General features: G+C 35.9%; 1 protein-coding gene across 5 annotated transcripts in view; it reads right to left on the bottom strand.

The window, feature by feature from the left end:
• Rps6ka3 (ribosomal protein S6 kinase A3) overlaps nt 1–23915 on the bottom strand; it is a 106097-nt gene that overhangs the window by 30526 nt on the left and 51656 nt on the right. For all 5 annotated transcript variants that reach the window (XM_032890189.1, XM_032890193.1, XM_032890191.1 and 2 more), the window contains 12 exons: nt 22402–22518; nt 16348–16429; nt 10531–10611; nt 9811–9890; nt 9155–9261; nt 7018–7055; nt 6685–6827; nt 5770–5840; nt 1930–2018; nt 1723–1787; nt 1473–1575; nt 695–819 (listed from right to left, as the gene is read on the bottom strand). In XM_032890189.1, the coding sequence (XP_032746080.1) occupies nt 695–819; nt 1473–1575; nt 1723–1787; nt 1930–2018; nt 5770–5840; nt 6685–6827; nt 7018–7055; nt 9155–9261; nt 9811–9890; nt 10531–10611; nt 16348–16429; nt 22402–22518 (1101 nt within the window). The remainder of the gene's footprint in view (nt 1–694; nt 820–1472; nt 1576–1722; nt 1788–1929; nt 2019–5769; nt 5841–6684; nt 6828–7017; nt 7056–9154; nt 9262–9810; nt 9891–10530; nt 10612–16347; nt 16430–22401; nt 22519–23915) is intronic.

The raw sequence follows: 23915 nt of genomic DNA on the forward strand, positions 1-23915 counted from the left end.
ACTTGTTTTTATAAATAAAGTTTTATTGGCACCCAACAATCTCCATTTGTATATGAGTTATCTATGGCTGTATTTTTTTGTGAGTTTTATTTTTTTTGGCTGTATTTTTTTGTGAGTTTTATTTTTTTTTAACTTGGTCTTGATAAGCAGCCCAGGTTGGCCTTGATCTTTCTTTGCAGCCCCCACTAACACTGAAATTGATGCTACTGCTGCAGGCTCCTAAATGGATTACGCAGGGACAACATGTGTGGCACCATGGCTACTGTTTTGCAACTACAGCAGTGTTGAATAATTATAAAAATAGTTCACAAAACCTCATATGTCTTCTTCCTTTTTATAAAGTCTCCTAAGCAGGTATAATGGAACTTGCAGACCTCACAGACTAGCTGACCCGACAGAGGCAAGTGATGAAATATTGTAGGCCTAAGAAACATTTTGAAGTGTAAAAGATGGGGGTAACAAAATAGTGATGCTTATCTCAATTCTCTTAGCATTTCACTTTCAAATCACAAACATGATTTTGGTTCATGCAACCTTTGCAATGATTTATGAAAGAACTTTCTCTAATGTAAATGATCTAAAAATGTATGTTAAAGGGTTTACTTAAAGTTAATACATAAAATCTAATCTTACTATTCATACACTAAAATCTATATTAACATTTCAAATTCTAGGTTATTGATGTGTCACTTACCTGAACAATTGAATGCACACCAACTGTCTGCATAGCTTGGCTTTCGTCATCTGAGGTAATAGCAACAAAACTAAACCCCCGAAAAAGCTGATGTGCATTAGCACTAGGTGGAATGCCAGGTGAATCTAAAAAGAATAGGAATTACTAAGAGCAGTCTTCAGATGGCATTCAAGGGAAAATTGTTGACATTCTGAACTTTCTTACTTATTCTGGCATTCTCAGTTACCTAGTATGTTTATATGTATAAACACATACCTACATACCTGTTGCTATGCAAGATAATTCAGTGTATTACGTCTGTCCTGATTACTTACTGCAATTATCAGCCTACTAACTTAGTCTCACAGCCTAGAAAATAGTTAATGTTTGAAGAACATAATAAATCAGTGAATTATTGGTTTAATAGTATTTGAAATTAGTATCGTAACATTCACCTTCTTAGAATAAGGAAAAATTTCTTGATCTGTGCTGTCCAATATGGTTAAGTAACCACATATAGTTCCTGAATATTTGAAATATACTTACTATGATTAAGAAACTGAATTTTAATTAAACTCAATCATCCATAAGTGACTGTCATACTGGATATCACAGCCCTGCGCAATGATCTATCAGTGCTATGGCTTCTCATTTTTCCTGGGAGTCGGGATGTAAAGTTGATATACAGCAAATTTAGGTGACTCAAGGAAAAGACTTTTTAGATTGAAGCAGAAACAGAGAGCCATTGAAGCAGAGACAGCCATTGTCTTATATTTGAGTTTTTATGTTTTTTCTTTACCTTTGGGAGTTTTTGCAGTAAACTCAGGATCAAAATAAAATGTATCTTCAGGTCTGCCCGTTGCAGGCTTAAAAGGCGGGTGAATCTCTCTTCTATATAGTTTCTGGTGGAAACAAGAAAGACTTACATATGGGTTGGGTTAGCTTTACAAAAAAAAGGAGTTCAAACTTTTCTTTTTATTTAAAATAGTACTGAGAACCTTGGAATTGCTCCCTCAATCCCCTCAAGTGTGTCTTCAGACTATACTTACATTCCAGTCTATTGTTGAGAAAAATGAATGTCTTTTAATTTCTTCAACTCCATCTGGTCCAGCACCTATCCGAAATTGATTGGTAATAGTTTGATTTTTTGAGAACAAATGTACACATATTGTTCACAATCTTTGCTTTAGATTAATTCTCTAAGTATATAAAATAAATATCTGCTTTAAGGAAACAAATTAATTCAATGTCTTTACCTAATCTGTTTGCAGGATTCCGTTTGAAAAGCATTCGTAAAAGACTCTGGGCTTCAGGACTCAGAAACTGTGGCATCCCGAGTTTGGCTCTAAATATAAATCCATGTAAGAACATTTAACTTTTGGAGGCATTTTTCATCTTTAAACATTAAACATTTTCTTTTGAAAAAAATGTCTAGATTCATCCTAAGTTGTGAGAGATAATAGCGATCTGTGTATCATTCTGCAGTTCCTACAATGGCAGTGTCTAAGAGAATTGTAATGCAGTATAGTAACTGGGGCACTGACTCTGAGGTAATCTCCTGATCTCATTCAGATGCCTCCAGTTTTATTTGCACTTATATGTTTATATAGTTTTAATGGATATACTAGTTTATTTATCTATTTACCTTTTGAAGGATACTTGAATTGTGTTCATAGTTTGGATGACTGAATCTGCTACAAACATTCATGTATAGGTTTTTGAATAAACGTATTTTATACAAAATCAATACTATGAGAATAAGGTCATCTGAGACTTAGTTACGGTGGTTCATCTTCTGCCTGTTAGCACTTCTTCATAAGCAAAGTCTTTAGCATGGGACATGGTGAAGGACTTGCAAGTAATTTAAAAAAAATTAAAACTGTTATGTGTGTGACTGTTTTGTCTGAATGCATGTCTGTATTCCATGTGCAGGTAGTGACCAAGGAAGCAGAATTGGGCTTTAGATTCCCTAGAACTAGAGTAACAAGTGGTTGAGCCCTGCCATGTGGATGTCAGGAATCAGATATGGGTCCTCTGCAAGTACAAGTGCTATCAGTCAGCTAAGCCTCTAGACCTCCTTCAAATTAATTTAAAGGTTAAATTTAGTTTAAAGTCATTCACTAGGCTAGTGCTGCCCAAAATGTTAGTAAATCACATCCTCCCTAGATGCTTGGTGACAACATTAAAGAACATTCTATAACCTAGTGAGTTTATGGATTGTGATTTACTATAGAACGGGGAATAAAATAGTCATACAAGGCAGAGCAAGGGAGGGAACTGGGTGGGACAGTGGATGGGAGGAATTGGTGGGTCAGGATGAGTTGTGGGGAGAAACAAGCAAGATGGTCAGAGGGCCAGGAGAATGAATGGAAATCTGCAGCTGTCCAGAGTTGGGGGTGGGGATTAATCTCTAGAAGTCCCAGAGAGCTGGAATGGGGTAGGCTTCCAGAAGTCAGTGCAGGTGACCGTAGCTGAGATGGCCAACAGTAGGGACATGGAACCTGAAGAGGCTATCTCATGTAGCCAGACAGGAACTCCAGTGGAGGGATAAAGACAGCAAACCACCCACAGAACTTTCAACTCAAAATTTGTCTGCCTAGAGGAAATACAGGGAAAAAGAGCAAAGACTGAAGGAATGGCCAACTAATAACAGCCCAACTTGAGACCCATCCATCCCATGGGCAAGCACCAATCTCTGAAATTACTGATACTCTGTTATACTTGCAGACAGGAGCCTGGTATGGCTGCCCTCTGAGAGGCTCTACCAGCTGCTGACTGAGACAGATATAGATACTCCCAGCCAACCACTGGACACCTATGGAAGAGTTAGGGGAGGGACTGAAGGAACTAAAGGGGATGGTAACCCCACAGGAAGACCAATAGTGTCAATTAACCTGAACCCCTGGGAACTCCCAGAGACTGAGCCACCAACCAAAGAGCATACACAGGCTAGGCTGAAGCTCCCTGGCACATATGTAGCAGATGTGTAGCTCAGTCTCCATGTGGGTCACCCAACAATTAGAGTGGGGACTGTCCCTAAAGCTGTTGCCTGTACATTATTCTAGCTGGGCTGTCTTGTTTGGCCTAAATGGGAGAGGATGTGCCTAACCCTACAGAGACTTGGTGCATCAGGTTGGGCAGATACCGGAGGGGGGGGGAACCCTCTTACAGAAGGGGGGTGATGGGGGAAGGACTCTGTGAGGGAGGAATTGGGGAAGGGCAGGGATTGGGATCTAAAATTTAAAAGGCTAAAAATCCAAAATAAATAAGTCATTTTCTAAATATCTAACTCTAGCACACCCCTTTTGAGAGGTTACTATTTATTATAGAATCAGGGCACGCGTTTGAGAAAAAACCAAAAAGCACTGTTGTATTCAGTAACTAAGGTATGACAGCAGTCTTGAAAAGGTGGTCTAGCATCACTTATTTAAGATGATAACTCCTAGGACAGAAGAGAACAATCTGGGATGGAAAGAGGGTATACTTAGGAGTGTGGATCAAGAGTGTGAGCTATTTTCCCATGACTTGAATACTGTGAGCAGTGCACTGCAGAGGAAGATCTAGAACAATGAAATGATTCTAAGATAAAATCAGAACATCTGGACATGAAGGAAGGAAGAGACAGGTTTCTAGTTTGGAAAATAGGATACAAAGAAATGTTTATTGAAGGAAAGGTTGGAATAGTGTCATATACTCCCTGGAGAAACTTTCCTTAATCCTATCTTCTTATTTTTCCTTCACACTGGTCACTAACATAATAAGTCCACCCTAAGATAATACTGCACAGCAGCGGACATTATCTTTATTTAAGCATCAATTCTATTCTCCACAAGAACAGAAGGTACGAGACACTGAAGATCTTTTCAGTATTGTTCATTCTACACTCCCAGTATTGTAGCAAGTACCTACTCTATTACTTGTTGAGTTCATATGAGTGAACAAAAGGATTCCCTTCTGACAACCTGTCACGACTTAGCCACTAGAAGGCCAATCACAGTGAAACGAAGACCAGTTTTTGTCAAGTGCTAGGTATGTATGAACAAATAGGCTGTGGAATAAAAGAAGCTGAAAAATGATAACAAAAATCCCCCAAAAAGAGGCTTTGTTGAAAGGATGAAAAAAGATGAAGCAGTGACTTGAAAGGAAAGCAGGTCAAAGAAAGGGATTGGCTTTTTTTTTTAAACACTAGAGAGAGGGCTAGTTGAAACTGTAGGATACGCAATGAAATTTTGATAGTGTGAGTTCAGTGAACACTCATTTATGTAATATGTAATATGTACCTTTTAACCTTTTTATTGTGCAGAATACCATGTCAAAAACCTGTCAAAACAAACAAGTGCTCACCCAAAGTACACAGCTCAATAAATAGCCGTCTGGCCAAGAATGATAGCATTGCCAGAAACTAGCATCTAACATAATCAACTTTTTCTTGTTTTGTCTCTACTTTTACCATTTGATTAAAAACCTTAAAATATGCTTTCGTTTTGCTACTTTGTCAGCTTTATAAATAGAATCATAGGATTGATTTTTTTGGTTCTAAGCCTTATTTATTCAACTTTCTTGTAAGACATCCAAATTTTTGCATACAATTATGGCACGTCCATTCTCTTTGCTATATGGCATACTATGTTCATACAAAGGACTGAGCCTGCCTTGTTTTAGTCAGGCATAGTGGTACATGTATGTAGATATCAGTACTGAGAAGGAGCAGACTGAACAATCATGAATTCATGACTAGACTGGGTGGCACAGTGAGACTTTGTCTCAAAATACAAACAAAAACCAATCATTTTATACTTGTATAATACTGGATAAAGAAATACAACACAGAGGACTGTAACAGACTCAACTGGATGAATATTATTATCATAATCTGCTCTATTATTGCTAGTACAATGTCCACTATTACCAATAACATTGTTCTGAACATCTTTACATTTATATTTTGAGTACACTGTCACATAAACATTAAGTATATGCCTAGGAGTAGGGTAATCAGACAAAGGCATATGTATATTAATCATTAATTAATATATATTTATTATCCTTGGTTTGAATTTTAAAACCTCACCAAAACATCATTTAGGAGTACTTACTTAAGAATCATAGTCATTGTTTCTTTACGATCTTTTCCTTGGAAAGGTAGTGTACCAGTGAGCATTTCAAACTACAGAAAGGTAAAACAGGTATTAGCCAAGAAGTATAAAGTTTCAAGACCAGAGGTTAAAATAGTTATATATAGAAAGACATTTTCTTCCTTTGTTTAAAACTGCATAAAATCATTCTATTATAGTGTTACTGAATATGCCAACTGTACCAAATACATTAAATATAGTTTTTTACAATAAACATTATTTGTTTTTAAAATAAGCATTAAGTTTCTATCCAACTTTTTGATAATTCACAAAACAAATAACTATACAATTCTGCAGAAATCAACCATATTTTAAATGGTATTTGAAAAATGTAAATATGTGACTAGTTTAACAGACTGCTGATTTCTATTAGGCTTTTAGAAGGCTAAGAGGCTTTTACACAGAATAAACATTATTACTGCCTTCAGGTTTGTCTAACCTGATGACACTGTGACACAGTGTTGTCATTTATAAAGCTCATGCTTTGAGAAACAAAAAATCAAGTCAATAAGTAACACCTCCCGAACCCTATTCTCATAATGTTTTAGGTAAGTTAATGATTTTGTATTGGGCTGTATTCATACATATTCTGGGGTACATGCAGCCCATGGACTGCAAGTTGGACACATATGTCAAAAGAGAAGCAAAGGAAATCTATTTTGGGACTTTTTGAATTAGGATGAGATAGGAGCAACCAATATGTTCCCTAGTCCTACCCTTCAGGCAATCATTTGATTTGGTTATTTAGGGTTTATAATAGAAAATACTGAAAACCGAAGTACTTCCACACCCCCCTCATATATACCCTGCCAGATCTCATTTAAAAGAACAAAATAACAACTTCCACCCTCTAAAAATCAGAAATTCAAATCTTACCATCAACACACCAAAAGACCACCAGTCAGCACTTTGAGTATGACCTCTACGATTAACTACTTCTGGAGCCATGTATTCCACAGTGCCACAAAAGGAATACGCCTTCTTCTCGTGGTCAATAGATTCCTTACTTAAGCCAAAATCTGCCAAAATCAACTTTGAATTAATAAATACTCAAAGTATTTTACATAAAATTTAAACTCTGAATTCCAATACTTATTTATATTTAGAAATGCTAACTTAAAATTTAATAGTTGCTAGTCAAAACTCTGGTCATAATCAACCTTAAAGGAAATATTGGAGAGAATATTTTAATAAAATGAAGATTTTTACCAGTTAACTTGATGTGACCTTCTTCATCAAGAAGTATGCTGCAAGAAAAGAAAGTCAGAAAATGTCTTTAAAGCACTCTACACAAAGACATACAGAAACTGAAATGGAAATGACTCAACTGTCAGCTGACCATATTCACTCTGAATAGTTGCTTTTGGCCATGAGTAACGATTAAGAAAACAATTAAACAAGCTATACTTTTTCAAGGTGCTTTAATGTTTTTCTGCCTAAATCTTCTTGTCCATACATACTGGATATGAAGTACATATTCAATCTAGACTCTCTTTTTTTGAGACAGTATCAATATCTCACTTGCGTTCAACCTGCCAAGTGCTGGGATTACAGATTTATTTATTTTATTATTTTATGTATATGAGTATTTTGCTTGCATCTGTGTATGTGCACCATGTACATGCCTGGTGCACATGGAGACTAGACTAGTCCACTGGATCCTCTGGGACTGGAGTTACAGATGGTTGTGAGCCTCCGGGTGGGTGATGGGAATCAAGTCCAGGTCTTCTATAAGAACTCCAAGTACTTTTAACTGCTGAGCCAACTTCCAGCTAAAGATGCTTTATTTTTTGAGATGAATCTTGGCTATGTCATACAGGCAGGTCATGAACAGTTGGACTCAAGTGATTTTCTCACTTTATTTTCTGAGTCCTAGGTGTACAGGTATGTACTAATGTGCTTGGCTAACTTACAAAGTTATAATGGATGAATTAAATGACACGTGGCTCTCACTTCACAAAAGCTGTTTAAAATTATTCTTTATATATTGGAAAAAGAAAAACAAAACAAATCCTGTATGCATATTATATGAAATATCAGCTTCTTGATGAATGCCACTATAAGAACTGTGGAAAGTTGCTAAATTCACATTTAAAAAATTGAAAACTTAAGAATAGAATTTCTTTTTCTTTTTCTTTGAGACAGAGGTCTCTCTATGTAGTCCTGATTGCCCTAGAACTTTCTATGTAGACCAGGTTGACCCCACAGATCCACCCTATTCTGTCTCCCAAGTGCTGGGAATAAAGGCATGCATCACCAGGCCTGGCTAAGAAGAAATTTTCAATAAACAGCATTTTCGAGAAAGGTTTAGCTTTATACCATTCTTCACAAAGCTAAGTAAAAGAAAGAAACAGGACAATTAGAAGAAAAATATCATCATGAGATTGGGAAAAATTCTTCTACTAATAAAATCTTGAGAGAAACTACAAAAGATTAGTTGGTCCAATGAGGGAAAAAATGTGTATATATTAAAACAATGTAAATACATTTATAATGAGAAGATTTGTAATATATATGAAACAGTTAAAGTTCTTTTATTCCTTTTTTGTGATGAGGATCTCAATACATTTCTAGACTGGCATCAGATCTAGAAACTCCTGCCTCGGTTTTCCTAAGAGACGTGACTATGCATGTGAATGTTCAACTGTTCCTGGACAAATGTCTAGAATTCTTAGTTTGGAGCTGGCAACAGGACTCAGTGGTTAGAAGTACTTGCCACCGATGTGACCTTAATCCTCCGGACATGCATGGTAGAAGGGAAAACTAATTGTTGTTGGTTGTCCTCCGATTTCCACATGTTCACCACTGTGTATGTGCATGCCCACACAAAATAAAGAATTGAAGGTAATTTAAAACCCTTTTTAATTTATAAAATTTTCTTTTAAGTCAATGAGAAAAATGACGTTCAAAAAAAAGTTGAAGCTGTGAATAGAAAATCCATAAGTACAAACTGCCAACCAATAGACTTTAAGCTCATTAAAAATCAAAGAATGTAAATGAAAATCGAGAAAGCTGGGCAGTGATAGTGCACTCCTTTAATCCCAACACCCAGGAGGCAAGATAGGCAGAGGTCTGAGTTCGAGGCCAGCCTGGTCTACATACTGAATTCCAGGACAGCCAAGGGTATAGAGTTGGACCCTGTCTCAAAACAAACAAAGTAAATTAAAATCGGTTAATAGAGTTGTTTAGTAATAGTTTAAAAGTTTAAGATCATACAGTGTTAGCAGACTTGCAAAGCACAGTACTATAATGAAGTGCTGTGGGATCTATGAAGTTATTACTACATTTTATGATCTCCTTTACAACTGTATCACATTGAATTCATCTTAATAGCATGGCTCCTTACTTTTCTGGTTTTAAGTCTCTATAGATTATTCCCAGGCTATGCAGATGGTCTAAAGCAAGTGCAAGTTCAGCCAAGTAGAATTTGACATCTTCCTCTGTGAACATCACCTAAAACAAAATAATATTTCTAACTTTATTTTCTTTTTAAGTCTATGATTTTTATGTAAGGTTCTACATACATAAGACTTTAACTATTCAAACAATTTGTAAATACATTAATCAGATATAGATTTGGTTATAATTTACTCATAAAAGAAATTTGAAAAACAATTTAATCAGCGAAGTATAGTCATATGCTAAATGTTAACTATGCCCTCCTGTAGCCAAAATTTTTTTTAGCATATTAACATTTTAGAAATGAATAACGAATGTGAAAATAAATGCTCAATTGACAGTACCAAAGATTAAAGATAGTTATTGTTGTATTATCAATTCTGAAAAACATGAAAGCAGCAGAGTCAAGGTTAAGTTTTTCATGTAAAGCATTGCTTTCAGTATAAATTCAAGAGATAGGGAAATAATTCTTTCTGACTCAGTTTCTTGAATCAAAGAATTTTGTGCTACAAGAGAAATTATGACACATGCAATATTGAGACAACAAAGTTTTAATTGAAATAGAATGAGTAGAAATAAATTTAAAAATAGACAATTATATACCTCTTTGGATAAGCGTGTAAACAAATCTCCTCCCCTGAGAAAATCCAAAATAAGATACAACTTCCCTTCAGTTTGAAAAGCTGAATGAAGAAACACAATTTCTGTTTAAATCATTGTAGTTTAATTTTGTGGCTTATATTAAGTCAATTCATTCACAAATAAATATTTTTAGCGAATGAGTGATACCAGAAATCTGAGCTTATTTCTACATGCTTAGTTCTACCCAGAAGAAAATAATGATTCTCATCATTTCCATGAGAAAATGTCAAATACAGTGTCTTTATATGGACCAAAGTTTTCTACAGGCAAGAATCCCTCAAGAATGCTACCACTTTAAAGATGTTATCTATAAGAAAAACTCACGATGGAAAGATTTCTTTTTTTCTTTTTCTATTGTTTTATTTATTCAGAAAGATTTCTTTAACCATGAACTAAAATACAAAACTATGCCACAGCATGGGTTGGTTATTTTCAATCTAGTATATGGATTTTACCCTTCGACACACTGAGAAGTAACACTGGGCTTTCAGAGAAAGGTAGGTGGTAGCATTTTTAGGATGCTGATACTGGACCTCTTTCTTATCTTCAGTTTGGGCCGACATAAAAGGAATATAAAATTCTGCTGCAGTGTTATATATCTATATTTCAGTACATCTGAATATATTCAGAGGGTGAGAGAATCAAGGGAAAGGGACGAGAGAGAGGTGGTTCAGAACTTACCATAATGCAATTTGACAATGAAAGGATGATTGACTTCTACCAAGATATCACGTTCCATTTTTGTCCGAACACGGTCTCGAACTAGAAAAGATTGCACACATGATACAATATAAGTATTTTTAAAGATAATATTAAAATAAATTATTTTAGATCCCATTTTAAATTCAAATTTTCTTATGTGCATAAAACATGAATTTTTATTGCTGCTGAATTTTTAAAATCTGTAAAAATAACTTTTACTATATTATATAATCAAAAGCAACTGTGTATTTAAAAACTCTATACTTTAAGTTAAAAATATATAAGACATATTAGGTATTGGGTTTAGAAGCATTTTAGTGGGAGTTGTGGAAAATGGTTAAAAAGAAAGCACAAGATTTCTTTAAAAATAAGACATTTTATGAAATATTAAAACAAAAACCTGAATTAAGTTTCAGTACTTCTACTAACCGTATCACCTCAATAAATGTTCATTAAGTTTCTATAAAATGTAGCAGACTTTTTAAAGGATTGATTGATAAAATGTGGTATATAAAAAGAGGTCTATTTTGAGGGAGGGAGAAAAAAAAGGGAGGAAGGGTAGATTAGAAATATTGTACAGGTAAAAGACCAAAGTTTTGTTTTTCTTTTTTTAAATTAGAAAGATATGGATTCGAATTTGTATTCTCATGAGTCAGTTACTTATTTAAACTCTCTGGAACATCAGTTATCTTTCAGGTATAAAACTGGGTAATTTGATTGTTCTGTTGAAGAATTTGTGATCACTTGGGTAAGGTTAATAACCAAAGCCTAGTGTAAGAGGTATTTAAGTAATGGTCGCTATCATTATATCAAAAAGCAGTAGTGTGAATATGATTAAGGAGAAGTTTATTACCAATGGTAAGTATTACAGGACTTCAGAGAAAAGCAAGATCAGTTTTACTTGTATAGGAAGACTGTAAGTCTAGAAGAGGCATGGTTAGGATACAAGCTTTAAGACTCCCCCAGTGGATGAGTTCTAAAAGAGACCAAGTATAGATGAGTACCGACACCTGACAGACATGAAAGTGTAAATGGTGTCTTGAAAGGAGCTACATCAGTGTGGAAACAGAGGTTCACTACAGGGGAGCTAACTCAAGGAAGACTCAGATTCATGATAAATTGAAATGTTGGGAAGAATTTGGGTTTGTGGCAAAACTCTTTTCCAGAAACAAACATTTCCTGAGCAAAGCCTATAAGCTAGGCATTAGAGCAAGAAGTACATCCAAGGGCTCAGAATATAGGGGGAGGGGTGAGAACTTAATAAATGATCAGAAAACATTATGAAAGTCAGATATAGTGGTATGTGTCTGTAATCACAGTATTTCAGAGGTGGGGGCAGAAGCATTAGGTGTTCAAAGTTACTTTCAGTTCTGTGGTGACCAGCCTGGGTTACACCAGACTCTTGTCTCAAAAAACCAAACCAAATCAAAACAACAAAAACTTTCAACATTTATGTTACTGATTTAGACAAAAAAGAAAGATGGGGTGGGGGAGGCAAGATGAAACTTAAGTTAGTTTTATTCTCAATTTAATGGAACCAGAGATAATTAAAAAAAAACAGCTGTAAGCTTCCTGGGGAAAACCAAACACTTCGAGCCAGGTAGAGATGACTTAGTGGGCAACGGTGCTTACAGCTAAGCCTGACAGCCTCCCTTTGATTACTGGGAACCACACAGTGCATGGAGAGAACCAACTCTAGCAAGTCATCTGCTGACTTCTGCACTTGACTCCTGGGCCAGCCCCCATTCCACACATGAAATAAACATGTAACAACAACAACAACAACAACAATAATCATTGCTTTCTCCATCCTATCTTCCACCCAACCGAAATTAATGAGTCAGGTATAGGAATCAATTCCTCTTGTTGGCTATGCAGCTCTGCCTTTTAATTGAAACATTCAGCTAGTGTATCAAATTAATTATCAATCTATGATTCACTAACTTGTCATCCATATTGTATCTAACATCCTGTTTATTTTTATGTGAACAAACCTTATCATAATGGCTGGTTGATAATTCTATTCTAGTCTGGTCTAAGTCTTTTTCCTTTAATTATGGTTGGCTATATCATTTGTGATTAGTTCCCATTAAAGTTTAATTCTAAAATTCTAGCTCTTAGAGTAAACAAAGTTCATAATCATTTAAATACCACTCCTCTGCCTAATGAGTAGTAAGACCAACATATGCATAGTATGCACCCTTTCCATTCTTCTTCCACAAGGAAAAGCTTTTTGTTTTCCTCCTTTTTAGTCAAGGTTATATTACGTAGCCTGTGGTAGCCTTGAACTGGAGATACTTTCCTCTACCTCCTGAGGTCTGGAATTACAGGAAGGCACCCCCATGCTCAACAAAAGAAGACTCATTTAGGAATGAAGAACTACAGCTTATGAGTTACCTTGGTCATGGAGTGAGCTTTGTATGTGTCATCAACAAATTCCTTTGTTTTGTCACACACAACTATAGTAGCACTAACCTGGTTCCCCTTCTTTACATAAAAAAATCATCCTATAATCTAGAATTATGGTTATCACATTTTGTTTAAATTTTGAGACTCTTCATGAATACCTATAATCAATAAAATACCAACCCTACAGATACAGATCTATGAAAAAAATCCAATTTACACATTAGACACAGCAAAAGATCAAAAAATTAAAGTTCCTTGAATGTGTTCTCATGTTAACGTTTCACTTAAAAGTACTTTATGGATTCTCTTTGGCATCTCTGAATTACCAACATCATTAATTTTGTTTTTTGGAGCAATTATTAACATAAGTTTTGCTTGAAGTTTCCTAGAAAAGATAAAATTAAATATCAAAACAAAACAAAAGCCAAAACTCCAGAAAGGATGAAAATAATAAAACTTAGGAAACCACCCAGGAAGCACAACATTCACAAAGACTAAGTGTTACAAAATAAAGAATACATAACAAAAAACTTTCATACAACTGGGAAATATTAGTTCCTAGTTTCAAAGGAAACATCCCACATATGGTATGATGAAATTTTACACTACACATCGAAAGATAGTACTCCATAAATTTCAAGACACAGGGATAAAGATTTTATCTACAGACTTTTGGAGAGGAAAAGTTGCTTACATACAAAGAACTAGCAAACATTTTTTTTGTGTGTGTGTGTGTGTGTGTGTGTGTGTGTGTGTGTGCTTTGTCTGAATGCCTGTGTGTGTGAGTGCTTTGTCTGAATGCCTGTCCCAGATTCATGCAGTTCTTGTGGAGGCCAGAAGAGGGCAATCGAATCCCTTGGAACTAGAGTTACAGACAGTGGTTGAGTTGTCTTTTAGCTACTAGAAGTGAGCAGAGCTCTTCCAACATTTATTTTAATCATATCTTCTATTAAGCATGATACTACAATTTTCCAAACATTCATTTTTAATATCTATAACTATGAATCTTTCTGTGAATATTTTCAAGTGCAGAAACTCATTTTGTGATACTATTTCCTTAGGTTAATTCAGCAGTATTAGTAACAACTGTACTTATTTCAAAACTGCTTTCTAATGATGCTGCCATCATATGAAATAACTCATTATTATTCAGTATGCATTTAAATATGCATATTATTTAATATGTATTCTATTTTAAGTCATTAAGTTGTTTCCCCAAAGATTTAAAAAATATTATTTTATTGTTTTTAATGTGTATAGGTCTTTTGCCTGCTTGTTCTTCTCTGCATCGCTTGTTTGTGCTTAGTGCCTACAAAGGTCAGACGTGGACAGCAGACTCTGTGGTAATTGAACCTGGGTCCTGTGGAAGTGCATCCAGCATGTTTAATCCCTGAACCCTTTCCCTAACCCCTCCTTAAAAGATTTATCTTCCTTAGTAACCTTTACTCAAAGTCTTTTACATAGGTTGTAATAGTATGTCTTATAAACTATCTTTCCCATTAGTTTTCCATTTACGAACTGCAATTTTACTGCAAGAGATTTCCTTTCTTCATTAGTTTAGGGATTAACTACAGATTATTCTTTAATAAGCTATAAATTATTACTATTATTAATTATTGTAGTGGTCAAACTTTCCCAGATTTAGCAAGTAGGAGCATCTTAGACAACTCTGCATTTGTACTTTTTTCTATGTAAGAGTGTGTATATATATGATATATATGTGTGCTACATGCACATACATGTGTATGTGTATGGGTGCGTGTGTGTATGTGTGCATGTCGTGTGTTTGTTTGTGTGTGTGCCTATGCATGCTTGTAGGCCAGAGGAGGATGTCAGGTGTCCTGCTATACCATTCTCTTAATACGGGAACTTTCCCTGAACCACCTAAAGAACAAGACATTGTACAGTCTCTGTCCCAACTGCTAAGGTTACAGGGCATGTATGTGGTCATATTGGGCTTCTGTGTAGGTGCTGGAATCCGAACTTGGGTCCTTATACTTTCCCAGTAAGTGCTTACAAACTAATCTATCACCCTAGTACCTCTACTTCATATATTAATATAATATTTGAGGCCTAGTTTTTTTCTGTTCCCTATTCAGACTATTTTATATTATATGAAAGGTTAATTAAAAATATCTATGTGCACATCAAAATTTTGTATGTATGTCTGGGTACCACATGTACACCTGATATCTAAGAAATAGAAAGGTTATCAGATCTCCTAGGACTGGAGTTACAATACTTGTGAGCCACCACGTGGGTGGTGGGAATAGAACCCAAATCCTCTGCGAGGGTAGCTACTAGTCTTAACCACTGAGTCCTCTCTGCAGTCCCTAAAGTTTTTATTGTCAATTTGCTTGTAGAAATTTGTACATCTCCTTCTGATGTTTTTTATGTTAAATAATTATGAAATTTAGGTAGGATGAAGTCTGGTATGGTATAAGATTCAGAATTTAGACTAATAGTTTCTCAAATATTTAAAAATAACTTGTGAAACCATTATTTCCAATTCCCACTGTTGTACTTACTAGCTTTAGCATACAGAACAGCAGGAACTCAATATTTGTGACATGTAATGAATTTAATATATATTTTAGTATTTGTATTTGCATTATTTTTCCAACTTATCACTGCTGTAAATAAAAAGAACAAAAAAAAAGGGAAAGCAAAGGATGATTGTTTTCCTAGAACTTGGTGAAATTTCTCAGCATTATATCTATACTAAATGACTGGGAACACCAGAAATAATAAATGATCAATACAGAAATTTTCTTGGGTATTTTAATGATTTATGAATTACATGTATATTTAAGACATACTGCTCCCTGGCATTAGGAATGAATATCTCAACTAGAGATGTGGCAAAATAAGCAGTACTAGTAAATAAAAGGAAGATTGAAGTATTTAAAGTCTATGTGTTATCTCTTCTAAGTGTCTCTTTACCTAGTAGACTCACATCCTATATTACATGTTTTTTTTTTTTTTAAAAAAATCAGAATCAGAAACTTGTTTGGAGACCACAGCTCAGGATGAGAAAATACTAAAAATTTAAAGCTATTTTGCATCTAGGTATTTAGTACATTTCAAAAAATATTCAACTAATTATTTGAAAATGAACCAAACCCAATTGTAATGTTTTCTACCTCTACTTGCCTAAAGCCCAAGGTGAATTCACAGTCCATCTTTCCAACACGGCAAGTCGTGCTCTTAACAGTAATATGACTCTTGGTCCAGTAGGAAAAAGTCCCTGAAAGCCAGTCTAAATTTAAAGCTGCTAACAAGAGCCAATTCAGAACGTTAGTAAGTAGCCTCAGGGTCGTGTGAGCTCTATGGAGCCCTTTCAGTCGTTTAGGTTCCATAAGCATGGCGCATAGCAGCAGCACTTACCTTTCAGTGTGGCCTTCTTTAATACCTTCATGGCATAAAGTTGTCTAGCATCAGAGCCTGAGATTTTTTTAACTAAGAAAACCTATATTTAAACAACAGAAAATAAACATTACAAAGAATTATAAACCATATTCCTTTATTACAGCAAGACCCCATTTATATATTTACACACACATACATGCACACATTCTCTCTCTCTCTCTCTCTCTCTCTCTCTCTCTCTCTCTCTCTCTCTCTCTCTCTCTCTCCTCTCCCTATATTATAGATGTGTTTGTCAAACTGAAGTTTCAAACAGTAGTTATAGATTGATATCTCAATGTAAGCGGATAGTTTCTTCTTTAAATTTTGTTGTTTGCCCATTTCCAAGGAGCATGTAAGATACAGAGGAAGACAAAAACTCAACTACATAGCAGCTAGAGAATAACTCCACACACTCATCTACTGCAGTAAATGTTGGCTCTGCTTTATCCCGACAAAATTCTTCTGAGTCGCTCAGTTTTTCTGGGTGCTAGGGTTGTAACTTAAGGTCCCATTCAAACTAGGCAAACACTCTACTGCTGAGCTATAGTCCCAGTCCCACATCACAATTTCTTGCTTCTTTAGGTTTTTTAAATTGTATTCACCTTCTCCACTACCTTCTTACCATCACCCCCTTCCTAAGGTATCTATTTTCATGTCTTTTTTTTTATGATGAGCCAATAAGTTTTATTAGGGTTGCTCATGGGAGCATAGACAACTTACCAGTGGCTAGACTATGAAACAGAATTTACCTCCCTTCCTGAGCAAACATCAACTGTCTATGAATCCTCAGGGAGGAGTGGGCCCTTCTGAGTTGCCCCTATCAAAATTCTTACACTGAGGCATATTGTGACAAACTTCAGTTGACACACTTATTTACAGATACAGAGTCTTTTCTGTCTATAAAAAGTATACACACATCTATGTCAATGCTAGAGAGAGTAATTTAAAACATTGCTAATGAAACATGTAACTATTTAATAAAACACTACATTTTCACCTTTTAACCCAGCAAATCATATACATCAAAATATGAATGAGGCCTAGAATCATTATTTAGCATCTTCAATTTCTGTATATTTGAAGATATTTTGAAAAAAGTGTGGGGTTTAGGCAAAATAAGTAAGATGTGCTTTAAGAGACTTTTTAAAAGATTTATTTATTTATTTTATGTATGTGAGTACACCATAGCTGTCTTCGGACACACCAAAAGAGGGCATCGGATCCCATCACAGGTGGTTGTGAGACACCATGTGGTTGCTGGGAACTGAACTCAGGACCTCTGGAAGAGCAGTCAGTGCTCTTAAGCCCTGAACCATCTCTCCAACCCATAAAATGTATTTTAAATAACTTCTATTTATGCTATAATATGGTTGATTCAAACATTATCAATGCATCATATTACATTCTTGACCTTTTCCACTAAGCATTAAAGAGACCTCTAAACAGACCTGAAATTGAGAGAGAGAGAGAGAATGAATGAGTGTGTGTGTGTGTGTGTGTGTGTGTGTGTGTGTGTGTGTGTGTGTGTGTGTACATGATAGAGAAGGATGCTCGGTGTCCTGTTCTATCATTCTCCACTTAATTCCTCTGAGACAGAAGCCAGCAAGCCCTAGTGACTTTCTTGTTTCTGCCCTTTAGAGTGCTCTGGTCACAGATGCACAGGGCCACACTGGGTCTTTTGGTGCTTTGGATTTGAACTGAGTGCCTAATGCCTGTGTAGCAAGTGCCATTACTTACTGAGTTATCTCTCCAGTTTCTGAACCTGAATTTTAACTTATTTCCTCTACCTATTCTTTCAAATCAAGCAGCGTTCCTTTTTTGTTTTGTTTTGTTTTTTGAGATTGGGTCTTATTCTGTATAGCCCTGGCTGGTGTGGAACTCAGAATAATTTGCCAGCCTCAGCTTCCCAACTGCTGAGAATTCTATATGAGCCACCACCATGTGTGCCTGACTGAAAGCAGTGTTCTTCAGCTACTATGTGTGGGAAGAAGAGAAGCAATTACAATCGAGATTTAGGATTAGGGTCAGCTTTCAATGATCTGACGACTTACACAAATGATCTGATCAACACAAAAATCTCAAAATAATTTATCTAATTGATTCTCAGACAAGGTAAAATTTTATTGTTTTGTAAAATAGTACAAGGCAATGAGTAATGAAATCAAATGAAAATCACCACATCTGGTATCTGACCCCTAGAGGCAGGATGTGCTCTGTTGTACTGTGTTCTCTCTGCCAGCACTAAGCCCCAGCTAACATCTCTTTTAGTCAATTATGGGGAGCCAATCTAGGAGGAGAAAAACATTTTTCAATAAGGGTAGTTCTAAGGTAGACTGCTGTTCAAATGTTAAAGGTAAACAGATACTAGTAATAACTATGAATAAAAATATATTCTAATTGGGTAACCTTAACTAGGAGATTTCCCTATCAATGTCTTAATGACTTTTAGCACTTCTGAATTTCCACAGTGCCTTCAGAAGCATCTGCAGTACAGCTTCACGACAATCTCGGGAAGCAGGCCTACCAGTTTATGGCTGCCCAAATCAGGGCTTGGAAGAAGTCAAACCATTTGCCTGGCATCACAGTGGAAGAAGATCCAGGTCAGATACCCAGTTCTGGGTTCCTGCTCAAGGAATTCTTTAACTGTTTCCTTAAGCCAGTGAGCTGCCAAGCTCAGTGAGAGCAGCAGGAGTCCTCACTTGCCCACGCAGCTATTATAGGCTCTGACAGGTCATCCTGTTTCCTTGGTTTACACTGGCCTTTAAGGATGAGTAAGAAAGAAGACACCCTATTTTAATGTTTGCTATTTATAGTGAGGCATTTAAAATACTTTTATAAAAATAAGGGAGAAGCATTCAAATTCCTTGGAACTTAAATATCGTGTTTCCTGAAACCTAATGCATAAAAATAAACTCATCTATTTGGGTTTGTTGAACAGTAAGGCAATCCTGTTAATGCCAGATATTATGTGTTTGGCCTTATATCATTTAATTCTCACCATAATCCTGTGAGGTCAGCACTATGACTCATTGATGTTTTTCAGAATTAGAAGTTAGGCATCATGCTACTCATAGTGCCTCTAGGCTAGCGAGAGAGATTAACCAATAAGCAATTTTGCAAATGAGTAAGTGCAACAAGTGCAATAAGTGTCAAAAGTAGAGGTACATAATGTTCTTAGAGGGTATCACAGGGAGAGCGACAGGGAGGCTGGCAGGGAAGTCTTTTCTAAGTCATAGGCGCAAGAGTCAACCAGTTGAAGAAAATTTAGGCCAAGACTAAAGGCCAACAGGGTTAGAACACAGCTGAAAAGTATAAAATCTTGTGTTTTAGAGGCAGCTAGAGGTCAGACTGAGGATCTCCTCTGCGATTTAACGAAATTGTCTTTATCATAAAAACAAAGGAAGGCAGCTGGAAAGTTAAAGGGGGCGCAATATTATTTTTTTGCTAGTTCTCATGTACATAATTGAGGTTAACAAATTTTTTGGAAGAAACTCTTACAATACTCTGTGACTAGACCAGAGAAAGGTAGAGGCAGCATATTCTATAGAGATGGTAATGGAGGATAGAATCGTATGATTCCAAAATTATTTACTAAATCAACAGGATCTGGTGACAGATCCTATTGGCTGGGGTGGTGTATGACATGGTGGGGATTGAGGGTGGAGAAGGAAAGAGCAGACTTGAAAAGATGTTAAGAATGCCTCTCTGGTTTCTGGCTTGTTTCACTGGATGCCATTCATAGTGATAGAGAAAAACTGAAATAGGATAGGTTTGGGGATGGGAAAGATTATGAGTTTGGTCTTAGACACGCCAAGCATAAAATAAAATGCCTATGAAAAATAAAATGCCTTTGAGACATAAATGGGGGGAGGAAAAATCTAGGTTGGAAATACAAATCTGTGTTGTCAGCAGCATGTGAGTTACAATTAATACAGGAGCACAGAGAAAACCAATTAGCAAGTAGTACAAAGAGACAGCAGTTTAGAATCCAACATCAACGAACTTCCATATTTAATGACATGCTAGAACAGGGAAGCAGGGCTTCAAGAGATTAAGTAACAGTGAGAAGTAGAAGAAAAAAATGAGTTCAGTTTGGCTGACCCAAGGTTTAAACTTATAACTATTATATTCTGCTGGCTATTGAGTCTATATTTAGATTAAAAGTATGTTCTATGTTTAAAAGTAGTTAGACAACCATAACAAATTATCAGTGTTAGAAAAGGGCTACTAAACAGTTTCAATAAAATATACAAGACAGATCTGCTAATGCCATTTTGATGCTTACATATCATGACATTTTCCAACATTTTCTTAAGAGAGAGGTGGTAAGGAAGCACTGCACTGTCAAAGTTGTGTTCACCTCAGAATGTCTTTTTTCCCTGATGAGACTCTGTCTAGAAAGATCAAGTGGTAGCAGCATCTTGGGAAGTGGAAGCAAGAGCGCTGTTGGGAGTTCAAGGCTAGTGTGGGCTAGAGGGAGACCCTGTCTTAAAACAATGATTGCAACAATAAAAACAAAGAGAGGAGACTATATAAAGGGGATAGCTTGTGTTTTTAACTTTTTAAAAAGTGAGAGAGCTGCGAATGCACTTTAGCAACAGTGTGCTTGCTTGGCACTCCCAGAAGCCCTAAGCTCAAGCTCCCTATCACAGGCACAATAAAACCAATGTCTAGATACCCGCCCCAGTAGGATGACAAGACAGGACAGTCTTAAAAGATAGAGTGAGTACGAACGTTGCCGATTTATGAAGGTTTCTACTGCAGTTCTGAACAATTCTATTCATATAAAAGAAAATGTTGCTGGCAAAAAGACTGGTAGCATTTTATAAAATAATTGTTTTCCAATGTGATAAAACATCCACATACTCTAAAATAATCTTATTTTTGAGAAAGGTTCTCACTCTAGTCTAAGTTGGCCTTGGATTCACTACATAGCCTAGGCTGGCTTCAAACACATGACAAATATCCTGTTCCGTCCGTCCTCCTAGTTGCTGGGATTACAAACCCAAGACACTAAGTCCTTTTAAATCTAAACAGCTTTTAAATTTGAATTCAGTTCCTTTTAGATTTTTTTTTAAGATAGGGTCCCATGGACCTTAGGTTAGCCTCAAATTCTCTATGATTCGTCTGCCTCCACCGCTTGAGCGCTGGGATTATAGGCTCATGACATTAGGTCCTGTTTGCCTTGTAACTTTTTCTTTTGTTTTTTGATGTAGTCTCTCTCTCTCTAGTCCTGGCTGTCCTGGAAGTTGCTATGTAGATCAGGCTGCTCTTGAACTCACATAGGTCCTCCTGTCTTCCTGAGTGCTGGGATTAAAGATAAGTGCCATTACGCCAGGCCTCCTTGTAACTTTTAAATCTAAACCTTATGAGCTATCTCTTTCTTTTATTTTCTATATACATTTATCTATGTCTACAGCTGGGGACATCTCCGCAGAGGAGAACAGAGCACTTGAAGCTGGAGTTACAGGTAGTTGTGAGCTGCCCAGTGAGTGTGCTGGGAACCAAGACCTGATGTTCTAAAAGAACAGCAAACACTTGTAATGACTGAATCACCCCTCAACCCCATCTTGTATATTTTAATGGATACATAACTATTTATGGGGCATAATGTGGTAATTTGATAAACCTTTGCAATGTATAGTGACCACATTTGAGTAATTAGTATTTTTTTATCTTTAAATATGTATAGCCAGTTGTCATGGTGCATGCCTATAATCCCTAGGATTTGGGAGACTGAAGCAGGAAGACTGTATGTTCAAGACCTGTCTGGGTTACATAGTAAGATCTTATGCTCTCAAAATGTTAACATTTTGTGCTGAGAAGCTTCAAACTTATCTTCTAATAAAATATACAATGAATTGTTAGCTATAGTCACGTTACTGTGCTATAGAACATGAGATCCTATTTCTTCTATGTATCTAATATTGGGATCCATTATCTAGTCTATTCCTAGCCTTGTGATTAGTGCTCTTCTTTCTACTTTTATGGAATTTCCATAATCTTTGTTTATAGCACACAACTATGACTTACCTTTCCAAAAGACCCCTGCCCTAATACTTTTAAAAGCTCAAACTGGGAAGGATCTGCCTTTTCATGTCCTTCCTTCACATGATGTGTGATTGCAATTTCCTTGATACTGCCTTCTTCCTGTTAAGGTAAACATAAAGAGACAACACATTGTTAGCCAGAACGAGTCTCAGTAGGAACCAAATAATCTTAACTTAATTAGCATATCAGAATCTCTCCAATAATACATAAAGCTAGTTTCTGCTGACTTTTCAAGTAAACAGAAAATATATAAGTACTTATACTTTCAAGTTAAATGTTAGAGAATATTAGACCATCTCAGTTTCTATATGATATTAGCACTAATTATCTGCATGTCTTCATTCTTTCTATTGGAGATAATTAAGATAGTTTTGAACAAAAGTGTGTGAGAATACTTGAGAATACCAGATTAGAGTACTATATTGTGTCTGGTCCATGATTATATCATATGGAACAAATGCCCTATATTAACGACGTGTTTGTTGGGGAGAAGACCTGAAACTGTTGTGGGGTAAACATACTTCTATCTTTCACAAACCATCTAAAGAGGAGTGGGAAAAGTAGAAGGAAATTTTATGTTTGAAATACCTAAGTTACTTCTATCTTCAAAGGAGAGAAAGGGCTATTAACTATGGACAGGAAAAGATTTAACATTTGTATGTATGGATTAAACCTTCGGGGGTGGAAATGACTGTTTTATACAATAAAACTGAAAATTCTTCGGGCTTAGGGAAGGTTGTTTTAGATCAGGCTGGCCTCCAATTTGTAGGCAATCCCTTTGCCTTAGGTTTTCCAGTGCTTGGGGTTACAGGCATGCAATACCACATTCGGTTTTAAAAAGGATCTTTAAAGCCCAGCATTGAAACTAGAAAATATATAACATGCACATTGAATTTCAATTGCATATTTGTATAGAGATGAACAAATGAATCAAGATAATACTGTGTGTTACAAACAAAAACAGCAACAAAAAAATTAACCAAACCAGAAGTACAAGTTTGTTAAATAATGTCATTTCTATTCTATTGACTATGAATGCAGCTTTTTCTAGATACATAAGTATTGGTGGAAGAATCTAAAAGTGTTATACAAATACTTTTGTTTTGGAACTAGGGTCTCACTGTGTAATCTGGGACAGCCTCAAACTCATGATCCTACTGATCCTCAGGCCCCAGAGTGCTAAGATTAGAGGCATGTACCACCATATCTCGTCTCATTCTTTTTAAGATTATAGTATTTTATTTAAACGTTCCCATTAGCATTTTCTCATATACCCTTAAAAGGCTGGCAATATGCTCAGTGGTAGAACACTTACTTAAGATGTGGGAGGCCCCAGGTTCAACACCAGTTCCATAAAATTCAACCAACCAATAAACTACCAATCAAAAATAATACTGGTAATTAATTAGAGATTAGAAAAAACAAAAACAAAAACAACAAAAGAATAAAAACAAAACAAAAGACTTCTACATCAAGATATCTAATATAATTTCTGG

The sequence above is a fragment of the Rattus rattus genome, chromosome X (assembly GCF_011064425.1).
Source record: "Rattus rattus isolate New Zealand chromosome X, Rrattus_CSIRO_v1, whole genome shotgun sequence".
Taxonomy (NCBI): domain Eukaryota; kingdom Metazoa; phylum Chordata; class Mammalia; order Rodentia; family Muridae; genus Rattus; species Rattus rattus.